The sequence below is a fragment of the Phascolarctos cinereus genome, unplaced genomic scaffold (genome assembly GCF_003287225.1).
Source record: "Phascolarctos cinereus isolate Bilbo 61053 unplaced genomic scaffold, phaCin_HiC Scaffold_1;HRSCAF=81, whole genome shotgun sequence".
Taxonomy (NCBI): Eukaryota; Metazoa; Chordata; class Mammalia; order Diprotodontia; family Phascolarctidae; genus Phascolarctos; species Phascolarctos cinereus.
The window spans coordinates 37,295,494-37,308,822 of NW_027555514.1; the positions used below are offsets into that span (position 1 = coordinate 37,295,494).

A 13,329-nucleotide genomic window follows, 5' to 3' on the forward strand; every position below is an offset into this window, starting at 1 on the left:
CATTCATTCATCCATCCATTTATTCATTCATCCATCCATTTATTCATTCATCAATCCATCCATTCATTCATCTGTCTATCCATTCATTCATTCATCCATCTCTCCATTCATTCATTCATCCATCCATCCATTCATTCTTTTCTGCCCAGTGCTAAGTCTTCTACTCTCAGGTTGGGTCCTCAGAAGGTACCACTCCTGGCCTTAGTTTCCTTACCTGTCAAATCAGGAGGTTGGATGAAATGGTTTCTGAGGGCCTTTTAGCTCCTTCAAACATAATGTTGAATTTATAATCTCTATAGTCCTGCCCCCAAAATGTTGCTTTTTCAAAATTCTTTCTTTCTGATGACATAACTATAGTTATCTCAGTCTCTCAGATTAGAAACCTTTGGGTTATTCTTAATGTTTTTGTCTCCTTCACCCCATGCAACTAGTTAGTGGTCAGTACCTGTTAATTTTGCCTTTGTAGCATCTCTTACTATTATCCCCAGCCAGAGTTTAATTTGGGAATCTCCAAATGTAGCTCATGTCTAGATCCCCATAAATGTAGTGCCAGGTCCCCAGCTCCTATAAATTACTCAGAGTAACAAATATACCTAGGATATATTTTATTTCACTCCACAAAATTGCAGAAAGCGCAGGGGATTAACAGGAACCCCGTAAATAGATGCAAAAACCCCCCAACTGAATAAAACCTTCACAGTAGCGTGTAATTAACACGCTTCTCTTTTCCACCTGATGGCTCTCACTTTTCCACCAAGGTCCCCTAGTCTCTCTCTAGTTCAATGCTGCTTCATGGTTTGGGCTCTTCTCAGATGGGAACTGAACTTGGGGTTGCTAATGGGGTGACACCCTAACCCTGGGTGGATCCTTTGGCCATGTATACAAATGCATGTAGCTTCTTCCCCTGGGTGGCCATTAACTGCTTTTGAACCATTAATAACTGCACTCTAGAAAAAAAAAAGATGCAAGGGAAAAAGTAGGAAGGAGCCCCACTCCTAAAAAAAAAAAAAGATTAGGCAGATTTGTTGGCTCCCTTTTATAGTCTAGCAAAACGGGGGTAGGGTCTCCCAAGCGTCTGAGCTAACTAAAAGAGGATGGGGGCACCCTCTGTTATTGAAACATTTTCCTTTAGGAGTTCTTACCTAGGGACGATTCCAAAGCAACCAGGTTATCTTGAGGCATCCCCAGTCCCTGGGACTGAATCAGGAATGGTCTTTTGTTCTTTCAACAAGGTGCCTGTAAATAGAACCCATATTCGGTAGGGAGACAGAGATGGGATGGTCAGTCTCCAAAAAGATGCTCTTTTCCCTGCAAGCTCTTCAGAACTGATCAGTGAACCCTCCCTGTTCAACCTCCGTACATGTTGGAATGAATTGAAGTTGACCAATGGGCAGGTCTGTTACACACCCAAGGGGCAGTTGGGCCAGGAAAGTAAAACCCAGGACTGTCCTGGAAAATTCCAGCAGTTCAAAGAGTCCGCTGACACATGTCAAGAGAAGCATCCTTCAGGATAATTCCTCCTGGCAAATTTCCATTTTCAGAGGAAGGAGGGACCAAGGAGGGATTTATAAAAGAATCATGCACCTGAAACTGGATTTCTCCAGACATTTCATTACCCCTCGTGCTTGTGAGACATGAAAGTCCTTCAGAATTTCCTTTTCCTTCCTGAAAAATTTATTTTTGTCTGTGGCTTCAATCCTCCATCCACCCCGGTGAGGAATCAGGCAGAGATGCCATGTGAATGTGCCGTGCTGGATTTATGTCTTCTCTTGTCTGTCCCTAGTCATCCAGCATCCCCCTCACTTCTCTGTGGGGGCTGCCTGTCTTGCCGTGGGGGGTGTTTGCATTGTCACGTGGACGGCCTTTGTCCCAGCGGGCTTTGCTGGTCTCTGTTTTTGCATGGTCTCACTTAACCACGGTGAAGAGATGATTGCTTTTAACCTTTCTTTGTGATGCCTTTTAAAAAAATTACTCTTGGCTCTGTTTATCCAGGTGGTCTCTTAGGGTAACAATACATCTTGTTAGGTCTTTAGCCTGACTCCTGATTTAAAAAATATATATATTCATAGAATCTTGGACATAGAGCTGAAAAGGATCTTAGAGGCTTCCAATCCAGGCCCCTCATTTTATAGATGAGAAAGCTGAGGCAAAGAGAGATTAACGGACTTGCTTGGGATCACTCAGCTAGTAAGCATCTGAGGTGGGATTTGAACTCAGATCCTTCTGTCTCCAAACCCAGTGTCCTATCTGTTATATCAGGCTGCCCCTTCTGTTTTTCAGCCGTGTGCAATTCTTCATGACCCCGTTTGGAGTTTTCTTGGTAAAGAGTCTGGAATAGTTTGCCATGTCTTTCTCCAGCTCTTTTGATAGATGAGGAACTGAGACAACCAGGGGTGGCTAGGTGGCCCAGTGGATAGAGCCCTGGCCCTGAAGTCAGGAGGACCTGAGTTCAAATCCGGCCTCAGACCAAACACTTGACACTTACTAGCTGTGTGACTCTGGGCAAGTCACTTAACCCCAACTGCCTAAGAAAAAAAAAAAGGAACTGAGACAACCAAGGTTAAGTGACTTGCCCAGAGTCACACAGCTAGTAAATGTCTGAGGCCATATTTGAACTGAGGAAGAGGAGTCTTCCTCACTCTAGGCTCCACCGAGCCGACCTGCTGCTTTTATTAATGGTAACCCTTTGCAAAGTCACACTGATTGAAGCTGTATTACCAAGAAAAGCACCAGCTGTCAAATCATGAAATTTAGGGGCCGGGTTTCTTTTAAGACTCCAAATGTTCCTTTCCAAGGCATGTGCCCTGCCCCATTGATTATAGGACTTGAACCATTTGAGGGAATTCCTTTGTTGCGTGTTCCACCTCCAGTCTGACCTAAACCAATCCAGCAAGCATTCTGTGAAACACCTACTATGGGCAAAGCTTTGTGATAGATATTGGGGATGCCCTGACAAAGCAAAAAACAGGACCTGCCCTCAGGGAGCTTAGAGCATAGGAGGGCAATACATTACCTGTCCAACAAGCACGTATTAGATTAGTAGTGTTGCTACAGGTCGGCTTTTCTGTTCCTGGTCTCTTCCATTTAGCATGCACTTTGAAGCCCATTCCCAGGTGTGTGGTACCTGGGGACTCTGTGTGCTGGGTGTGCTCTGCTCCTTTTACTGCTCTCAGCTCCTGCTTAGGACTTTTTAAAAGTTTATATGAAAAGAAGGGTGGAGATTTTTTCATTATTCCACTAGATATTTTTGGAATCCAAAGTGCATGCCAGTACTTGCTTGTACAATGGAGGCTTCTAGGACCGGGGTAGCTTCCAGAGCTTGGCTCAATACGCATTATAAAAATAGACCCTGCAACTTTGATTGTAATCCCAGGTATTTTGCAGGAGAGGCTATTATTGCTAACCCATGTCCTGTAGCACGTATTTCAGACTGGAGAGAATGTTGGCTGTCGGTTATGATTATTGATTCTTAGGAGGGGAAAGAAGCAAAAAATGGAGTTATAAATTAAATTAAAATTAAAACAGCTCAGCTCTAGTGCCCCTCCCAACCTTGATCATCGGAATTGACCTGCCCCCGATCCAGCACATTCATTTACGGGAAAGTACTCATTTTTACTTATTGATGATGTATTGGTGATGGTTGGGCCCCAGGAAACACCACTGCACTTTATAAATACAAAGTTCAGCAATGTTGAGACTCCCTGGAATTGGAATAGTGTTTTCCACATGGCTCAGAATATTTGCCTTTATTTATTTATTTGTTTGTTTGCTTATTGAAGATTATGGGACTTTTATAGCTGGAAAGGGACCTTTAGCATTCGATTCTTTCATCTTACAGAGGATGACGCTGAGGCCTGGGGAGGTGACTTGATCCAGGTCAGTCAAGTGCTGAGGGACAGATCTCAGATTCCAAGCCAGGTCATAAGTTAACAGGTTTAGCACCACAAGGGATCTTAGAGACCATCCTCCTCACTCTATAGATGAGGCACTGGAGGGAGATATAAAATGGCAGCAGCTGGGTGGGTCAGTGAATAGAGAGCTAGACCCTAAACACGTCACCTAGCCTCTGCCTCAGTTTCCTCATCTGTGCTATCATCCCCATTTTACAGATTAAAAAAAGCTCAATATGAGCTATTAATATAATTCAAAACGTCAAAAGTCTAGGGGTCTCCAGTCTTTTCATTTGTCATTTTAATCTTTACTCTCTCCTTCTGTCCTTGCTCCTTTCCTACTATGAACAGAAATGGAGATTTTCACCATTTTCAACAAGCCAAAGAGCCAGCTACAGCGGTGTCGACAGTACTACACGGTCACTATCCCGCTCAGGGTCTCCAAAAACGGACGGACGGTCAGCAGCCTGGACGCGAACTGGTTGGAGCACATGAGTGAGCACTTCCGGAAGGGGGGCGTGCTGGTGAACGCCATCTTTTATCTTGGAATGGTAAACGGTATGGAATCCCCCCATTTGGCAACAGTCTTTCTTTTAGTTCTAAGTGTGCTTGCTGAGCAAATGCCTTTGCAGTCAGCAAATGCGCCCGAGTTTTATTTCTAATTAACACGTTCCAGGCAACTTCCCTTGAAGCCCAAGACCCTGCTCGGTGTGAGCTCCTCCCGGAGCCGCACAGGTGGCTCCAAAATGACAGCGACACATGAGCGACTAGATTGCGTTGAGGGCGGCGTGGGCCCGGGGTCGCTTTGAAAGGCTTTTAAGGAAGATTATTCCCTGTGCTTGTTAATTACCCCCTGGGATCATGCAGTTCTGGAAGTGCAAATTGTTTGTAGACACTATTACAGCTTGCGGTAGCAATGGCAGCACCCTGGAATGAAAAAGCAGAGAAAGAAATTGAACGACCTAGATTCTTGGGGTTCGAAGGGCGGTATGCATACGCCCTGGAGCCTAGATCTGATTGAACCCAGGGCTTTTTAAATCCACCACAGAGTGCTGCTTCTCGTAAAGTATGGCGGCTGAAGTTTTCAGGAAGCAGACGAAATAGGAACAGGGCTGGTGGGGAAATTGTTCAAGGCCAGGAAGATGGCCCAAGGTCACTGAAGAGGTGCCCAATTGAAGCTGAATTGTCTTATCAGTTCATTGTGGGATGTGAATCCAGCAGGCACAGTTTCAGGTGGGGTGTGAACACTCGCATGTGTCCCTCTAGGCAGGGTGTTCATGCCTCACTGTCCCATTTCTCTAACCTTAAGCCAATCATTTCTGTCTTAGTATACTCATTCTGTAACAAGAAAGTTGGACTGAATGACCTCTAAGGCCCTTTTCAGCTCTAAAACTATGGTTTTCTGTCTCTTAGGCAGGTACTGAAGGCGTACCCCTAAGGTCTCTGCTAGCTCGGACCTTTTCTGGTTCTCTTACTTTCATTATTTCCCTTAGTTCAGACAAAGCCTGAGCTTGGAGGGACCACTCATAGAAGGTCCATGGTGCCATGTTGGTGTTGACTATGTGGAAGAGCCAAGTCTAAAGGGTTCCCAATGGTCTATGGATAATCAAAACCATTCTGATCAGTAAGGCACCATATATAACCCAGTAGTCGGTCAGTGCTTTAAAGGTTAGCAGACTGTATAGATGTCATCTCATTTAATCATAGTGGCAGTCCTGTGATATGCTATCCTCCCCATTTTAGAAGGGAGGAAAGCACTATATACATGCTAGCTGCTGCCACTACTGGTATTTCAGCTGTTGCCTGTAAGAGTCCAGTTCTAATTTTGGGGAGAATATGAACCAGAGTCATACAGGATAGGCAGGTATACATGGATTTCAGTCTGTATCATTGGAGGGAATTCCTGAATGGATGGCATAAGTGAGTATTTTGATTTTAAAATAAACACATGACGGTGGCTGCAGTGATGAATCTGGAGTCAGAGAGAGCCGATTTCAAATCCAGCCTCCAACACTTACTCATCTGTGTGACCCTGAGCAAATCATTTGACCTCTTTCTGCCTCAGTTTCCTCAGCTGTAAAATGGGGATAATAATAGCACCCAGGGTTGTTGTTGAGGATTAAATAATGTGATAACTTATAAAGCGCTTTGCAAACGTTAAAGCGCTATGTAAACACTTGTTGTTATTATTTTTACCATTACTCTATTTGGAAGCAGGGATCCTGCCTGCCTGCCTGTCTCTTTTTCTTACACACACACACACACACACACACACACACACACACACACACACACACACACACGTTTCCTCATTCTCACTTCCCCAGATCTGCCGTAGCAGCTACCTAGAGACATCAGTTGACCAGGCAGAGCAACAATAATAACTTACAGAACATCCGTTCCCTGAATTTAAAAAAAAAAGAAGAAAGTTAATCATAAAATGTTTATGTAACTCACACTCCAGTAGTGAGATGGTTCCTAATGAGATAATTAGTGTCCTTGTGAATCAACCTGGCACAGCTAAAAATGTGTCTGTTGGTAGTCCAGAGAAATGCTGTTAGTGAGTCTTTATTTCACATTCATCCTCCCCAAAGTAAAGCCCAGGAGAATCATTGTGTACCCCAAAGATCAGTCAGTCAGCAAGCTTTGGATAAGGGCTCACTCTGTGCCATGTACTGCTAGTGCTGGGGATGCAAAGACAGGCCAGAGTCACGGTCCCTTCCCTCAAGGGTCTTGTGTTCTAATGGGGGAGATAATATGAAAACAATATACATGCAAGATATAGATAAAAATTTACGTGTGTGTGTGTGTGTGTGTGTGTGTGTGTGTAGATCAATAAATGATGGAGGAGATAGGTTAGATGGATGGATGATAGAGGATATAGAATAGATAGATTGATAGGTAGATAGATGGATGGATAGATGATAATAGATAAGTAAATAATGCATGGATGATAGAGGATATAAAAAGATAGATAATAGCTGGATTATAATAGGGTAGATAGACTGATAGATGGATGATAATAGATAAGTAGATAATGGTTGGATGATAGAGGATATAAAATAGATAGTAAGTAATCAGCAGGAAAACCCCAGCATTGGGGGGAAGGACTGGGAAAGGCTTCCATCAAGAAGAAATAGGACTTTAGCTGAGACTTGAGGAAGCCAGGGTAACGAGGAGACAGAGAAGTGCAGGCATGGGAGGGGCACAGCAGGTGAAAATGGGACAGTGTTTTGAGAGTCTGAATTCCCCATAGAGTGACTTTCAGATTTCTCCTTAAGTTGGTATGGATATAGACCCAGGCCAGATCCTGGAGTTTCTCATTTTATGAAATTCGTAATTCAGGGGCCAAAAAGAATTATACAGTTCTTGGGTCATGAATTTGTATTTGTATCAGCACCACTGAAAGATGGAGTTGTTCTGACACTCCCAGGCTTATTGTGTTTCTCTCCCTCGGGACTTTGGAACAGGAAACTGACTGGGCTGTACAGTTTCCTCATTTATAAAATGAGGGGGTCGGACTCTGCGGCGGGTGAAAGATGGAATGACTGAGGAAGCGAAGGTTTGAGCTTCTGAGCCTATTTGGTTCATTAAGCAATGCAACATGATTGCCCAGCAGACCAGCATTTGGGCCCCAAATACACTGGAGACAGATTTTATACATTAAAACAATCGCCCAAATAAGACTAATTAAAAGAAAACAGTATAACATTAGATAATCTGATTTCTAATTGAGGAAAGGTAAGGGGCTTTCCAAGTTGGGAGGGGGAGAGCAAGCAGGTGCAATTCCCTAAATTCAGAAAAAGAGGTGTTCCGCTCACTCCAAGTGTCTGTAGCCAATCCAAGGGACATGAAGACAGTGGCTGACTAGCCAGCATGAGGCCAGTTTTTCAGATAAGACAGATGAGATGTTTGAGATGTGCGATTGTGGGAAGACTCTTTGCATTGATTTCAAGATCTGACTGGGTCTCTCCCAAGCAAAAGATAGAGGTGGTCAGCTTCCCAGCCACTGACTGCAGGGCCAGGTTTAAACAATGCAATGAAGTTTTCTCCCAATTCCCACAATTGAATAAAGTTTCTCAAAAGACAGAAATTGGATTAGACCCGTAATTGAATAGAAAAGCAACTGAACTAGCTCCGGAGTGGGGTCACAAGATGCAGTCAGTGTGGTTCATTCAATTCCCATAATTCACCATTTTCCCCTTCAGTTTCCTCACCTGTAAGGTCCCTTCTGGTGCTGTGGTCAGCGATCCTTTGGCCCTTCTAGGCCTCGGCATCCTCACTTGAGTTCCTTAAAGTTTTACCTAAATGCTAACTTGTATGAGAAGCCTTTCCCAATCCCCCATAATGCTGATGGTTTCCCTCCATGATGATCTCCAGTTTATCCTACTTCTTGTCTATACATACTTGTTTTCATTAGACAATAAGCTCCTTGCAAGGAGGGATTATTTTTTGCCTTTCTTTGTATCCCCAGCAGTAACGTAGTAGGTCCTTAATAAATTCTTATTGTCTTGACTTGAATAGATGGAACTGGGGCAGGAAGGAAGGAAGGGAAAGAGAAAGGAAAGAAAGGAGAGAGAAAGAAAAGGAAGAAAGAGAGAAGAAAGGAGGGGAAGGAGATAGGAAAGAGACAAAGATGAAAGAAAAAGGAGAGAGAAGAGAGAAACAATGGAAGGGGAGGGAGAAAAGGGAGGAAAGAAAGAAGGAAGGAAGGAAAAAGAAGGAAGGAAAGGAAAGATTTTCTTTTGAAAGAATAAAAGAGAGAAAGAAGGGAAAAAAGAGTAAAAAAGAAAAGGAAAAAAAACTTCCCATGCCCTCAAGGATCTTAATGTTGGAGACTAAAGATTCTGGAATTAGAAAGTAAGGTAAAGACAAATAGGAACTGAGAAATAGAGAGAAGTAGGTAAGATTTGTTTTTTTTTCTTTTCAACTCATCTGAGTTGTTAGCTGTTAGCAGAGTAATTGGCAGGCAACCTGGTCCCATTCTCAGGAATCAGTTGAACGGTGATTACATTTGCAAGGAAATTACGAGTTGATATGACAACAAATGTAAGGACTGTTTTGCAGTCGGCTTGGTTTGTGTCGTCCCTGTAATCAAGGGTGCAGGCGGATTCCAGCTCCTTACCGCCATCAGCTCAATCACGAGGGATGGAGGAGCGGGGCAGCAAGGAGGCTTCCAGAGAATTAAGAGGAATTCATTCCATCTTAGCCCCTGTGTAAACATTTCTGGTGAAATGAATTTGTTAAAGAGGGAGTAATGTTAAAAAAAAACAAAACAGAACACTTTTAGATCTACAAAAGCCTCAGTGCATCGACCATGTGTCACAGAACTCACGTGGTTCTTGAGAACAGTAGGCCAAGGTTTGCCCCAAGATTAGTGTTGTAGATGGAAAGGGGAGAGCCTTTCCCTTGAAGACTGTGCCTCTCTGGATAAAACGGGAGATCTCCTTTCCCAACACCCTTCTTGTAAATCCTCAGCTCAAAAAGGCCAGGTGGCATTTTGCTGAAAAGAAGACCATCAAATATTTATACAGTAACAGGGCACATGGCTTTTGGTACCCGGTAGGGAAGCATCTTTACCTTAATAAAAATGCAGTGATAATGGAACGTTTTCTGTATATGGAGGGCGATTGAACCTTCTCTGCTTTGAGCTTTCCCTCGTCAAGATATGCCTGGTTACGTAGAAATATAAATAGGGGCTCATTACGGTGAGGTTGTCTCAGCTGTGAAAAAGGAGGCTACCAGATGGAAGAGTGTCACGACCACAAGGACCTCTCGTAAAGCCTAGCCAGCCTCTCTCCCTGTGGTTCCTAGGCAGGAGCTAGTCTGAACTTCCATAGTCGTTAGGCATTAGATCGGTGAATCAGCATTCTGGATTCAGAATTGTAATGTATAGTCTTAGGGGAGTAGAAGGAAGACACACCCCACCCTTCCTTTCCTTCCAGTCCCTCGTTGTTCAGTCGTGCGTGTCCGACTCTTCGTGACCCCATTTGGGGTTTTCTTGGCAAAGATACTGGAGCAGTTTGCCAGTTCCTTCTCCAGCTCATTTGACAGATGAGGAAACTGAGGCAAACTGGGTGAAGTGACTTGCCCAGGGTCACAGCTAGGAAGTGTCTGAGGTCCGATTTGAACTCCCCAAGATTAGTCTTAGGTGTTTTATCCACTGTTCCACTTTTTAGGAGAATATAAGCCAACCAGTGGCTATTTTATGGGGTGGGGTTCAGTGGGAGGAGGAGCTAGATGGCTTATTCTGACCCCTGACCATGCACCTCTAACCCTGGAAACATCTTGAGGAGAGAGTGCATTCTAGGATGGAAATGGTCTGCTCAGAAGGTTGAAATAGGGAATGGAAGGCCATGTGAGGGAAGGGGTCTGTGTATAGGGAAGCTGGAAAGCTAGGTTGGAACTAGGTTGTTACGGGATTTAAAAGCCTGAAAGAGGAATTTCTCTTCGATCCTACAATTAATAGGGAGTCACCCAAATTTATTAAATAAAGGAATGATGTGGTTGGACCTCCACTCAAAGGAAGTCTTTTTGGCAGCCATGCAAAAGATGGGTTGGAGGGGAGAGGCTGATGTAGAGAGTTCAGTTAGGAGGCTGTGATAGTAGTCTAGGTAAAAAAGTGATGAAGGTCTGAATGAGGGTGGGGCTGTGTGCATGGAGACCAGGTCCCATGCCAGTGACATTGTGGAGGGAGAAATAGCAGGATTTGACAGCTTATTGGGCATGTAGGGTGAAGGAGAATGAAGAGTCCAAGATAGTCAAGATTGAAATCTAGGTTTGTAGAAAAATGGTGGTACCCTTGACAAAAATGGGAAAGCATAGTGGAGTGTGTTTGCAGGGAAACGGACTTTGATGGGTTACTTTGAGATGTACATCATTTGAAATTTTAGGTTGGCATCAGAAACTGAAGCAGATTGAACCACCCCAACCTTCAGTGTTTCTGTAATTTTTCAAACAAGGAAACAGGCATTAATATTTTCCCTCTAATAGTCTCTTGAGCACATATTCACCCACACATATCTAACGAATATGTGTTATAACCGTATAACCAATATGTTACATCCAGAGCATTGGAGGAATTTGTACTGTTTATGTCTTTTCCAAAGGAATCATACAAAGTGACTTCCAATGCTATTCGCCACCATAGCCCTCGTGGCCTATGACGGCCACTTATCCCCTTTCTTTAGAAAGATCTTTAGCATTGTACTCTTATTAGCACACATCTTAAACTTCTGCTACCCAGAAAAGAGACCTGGTTTTTCCAGGTCATAAAATTCCTTTGTGATAGTGTTGGGCCAAAGAAGAACTTTACTCTCCCTGGCCCTCTATGTCTCTGATGGGTGTGTTAAGCAGAATGGAATACAGCATTGATATATCTCTGGAGACCTTGGTTGGAAAGGGTAATCCACTTATATTTAGGGGGGTGTCGGACTATGATAAACATCCCCTGAGATTTCCCTTGCTTCTTTTTCAGATCTCCAAGTTCTGAGATGCTAATCAGCCCTCTGTCCCTCTCTGTCCACCATTTTGGTCTAGTGCAGAGCATGACGCATGAGTGATTTAGTCTCTTATTCCTAAATCCAGAAGAGGCCTATTTTCTCCTGAGTTTACCTTATCATAATTATCCTAATTAAATGTTTATTAAATGTCTGCCAAGTGCCAGACACTGTGCTGGGAAAGAGTATCCTGAGACGACCCTCCCAGCTGCACAGAATTTGAGAGCTCCAGCCACCAAAGGAATCCTCACTCTGACATGTCCAAGAAGTGGTCATCTAGAGTCTCCTGGAAGGTCCCCTAGGACAGGGAACCCAGCCCCTCTCTGGAGGCCATCCATTCTACTTTCCTATAACCCTAATTATTAGGAAATTTTCTAGACACTAAGCCTAGATTGGCCTTTTTGTAATTTCTTTCCATTACATATAGTTTGGTCTTGTGGCAGCTACATGGAGCCATTAATAGAACACAGGGCCTGCAATCAGGAAGACCTGAGTTCAAATTTGACCTCAGGCTCTTACTGGTTGTGTGACCTGGGCAAGTCTTAACTTCTGTCTGCCTCAGTTTCTTCAACTGTAAAATGGAGGATAATGACAGTAGCTACTTCCCAGGCTCCTTGGAGGAATCAAATGAGATGATACTTGTGAAAGTGTGTAGTGCTCAGCATAGAGCAGGTGCTTACTAAATGTTCTTTCTCTTCCTTCTTCCCTTCTCTATGGTGCCAAGCAGAATGTCAGTCTATTCCTTCATCTACAGGATAGCCCTTCAAAAACCTGAGGCAGCTACAATTCCCCCAGCAGCTGGGAATCCAGCTGCCAGACTATTTTAGTATGGTGGATGAGCTTAGAATGTGCGGTTGTGGTTTTTTGTTACATTTTAAAGTAAAGTAAAAAATCACTGCTAGCTCCCAGGCCATACAAAAAGAGGTCATGGGGCAGATTAGGCCCCAGGCTGTAGTTTGCCAACCTGTGGTTCAGATGATAGGTAGAATCCCCAAACTTTGGTTACTAATTGATTATGGGGGTTAGACAGGGTGGAAAATGTATGAGGATAAGTCTGAAGTGGCAGACCTTTGTGACTGGAAGGATTGTAATGGATATAGAGAGGTTTGGAAGAAATATCGGTTTAGGGGGAGGGATAATGAATTCTGTTTTGGACACAAGATGCCAATGGTACTTCCAGATGGAGATGTCCAGTAGGCAGCTGATGGTGACTAAGCGAGGATAAAGATAAAGGGAGAGAGATAAAGATTAGGTATCTAGAATCCGGGAGTCATCTTTGTAGAGATGACAGTATGGAAGCTGATGGGATCACTGAGAAAAGATAGAGAAAGAAGAGAAGAGAGAGAGGAGAGCCCAGGACAGAGTCTCAGATACACCCACATGTAGGAATTGGACAAGGATGGTTATTCTACAGAGGAAATGAAGAAAGATAGGAAGAGAATCAGAAGAAAGCAAGGTCACAAAAATCCAGGAAGAAGGAATGAACAGCACCTACCTACCAAAGTGCATGGCACACAATAGGTGCTTAATAATTGTTGACTTGACTTGAATCTCATGGCCAAAAGAAATCATTCCCTGGTGGTCAGCTCTCTGCTGGTAAGTCTCTGACATTTAGCTCCTTCAAGAATGCAGATGTCAAAGATGTCATGGTCCCCCCACTTTGCGTCTTGGTAGGAGCCCCCTTTGCTCTCCTTTGAGAACCCAAGGTCACCGCCTCATCCCAGTGAAGCACCAAGAGTGGGGCTACAGTGGGAAAAGAAATTATGATGAGAAAACAGAACGGGCTTTTATTTCTAGAGATAAATTAAAATGAGAGGCAGTATGGTGGAGCAAACAGAGGGCTGGCCTCAGGGTCAGGAAAAGCCAATTTCAAGCCCTGCCTGTGGCATAGAGAAGGGGTTTGACCCTGGGCAAGTCAGTTTTTTAAAGAAGGTTTAAAA

At 43.7% G+C, this 13,329-nt stretch overlaps 1 protein-coding gene across 2 annotated transcripts in view; it reads left to right on the top strand.

Moving 5' to 3' along the window:
- RFTN1 (raftlin, lipid raft linker 1) overlaps window positions 1-13,329 on the top strand; it is a 202,218-nt gene that overhangs the window by 140,681 nt on the left and 48,208 nt on the right. For both annotated transcript variants that reach the window (XM_020987219.2, XM_078151446.1), the window contains exon 6: window positions 4,242-4,448. In XM_020987219.2, coding sequence (XP_020842878.1) covers window positions 4,242-4,448 — 207 coding nt within the window. The remainder of the gene's footprint in view (window positions 1-4,241; window positions 4,449-13,329) is intronic.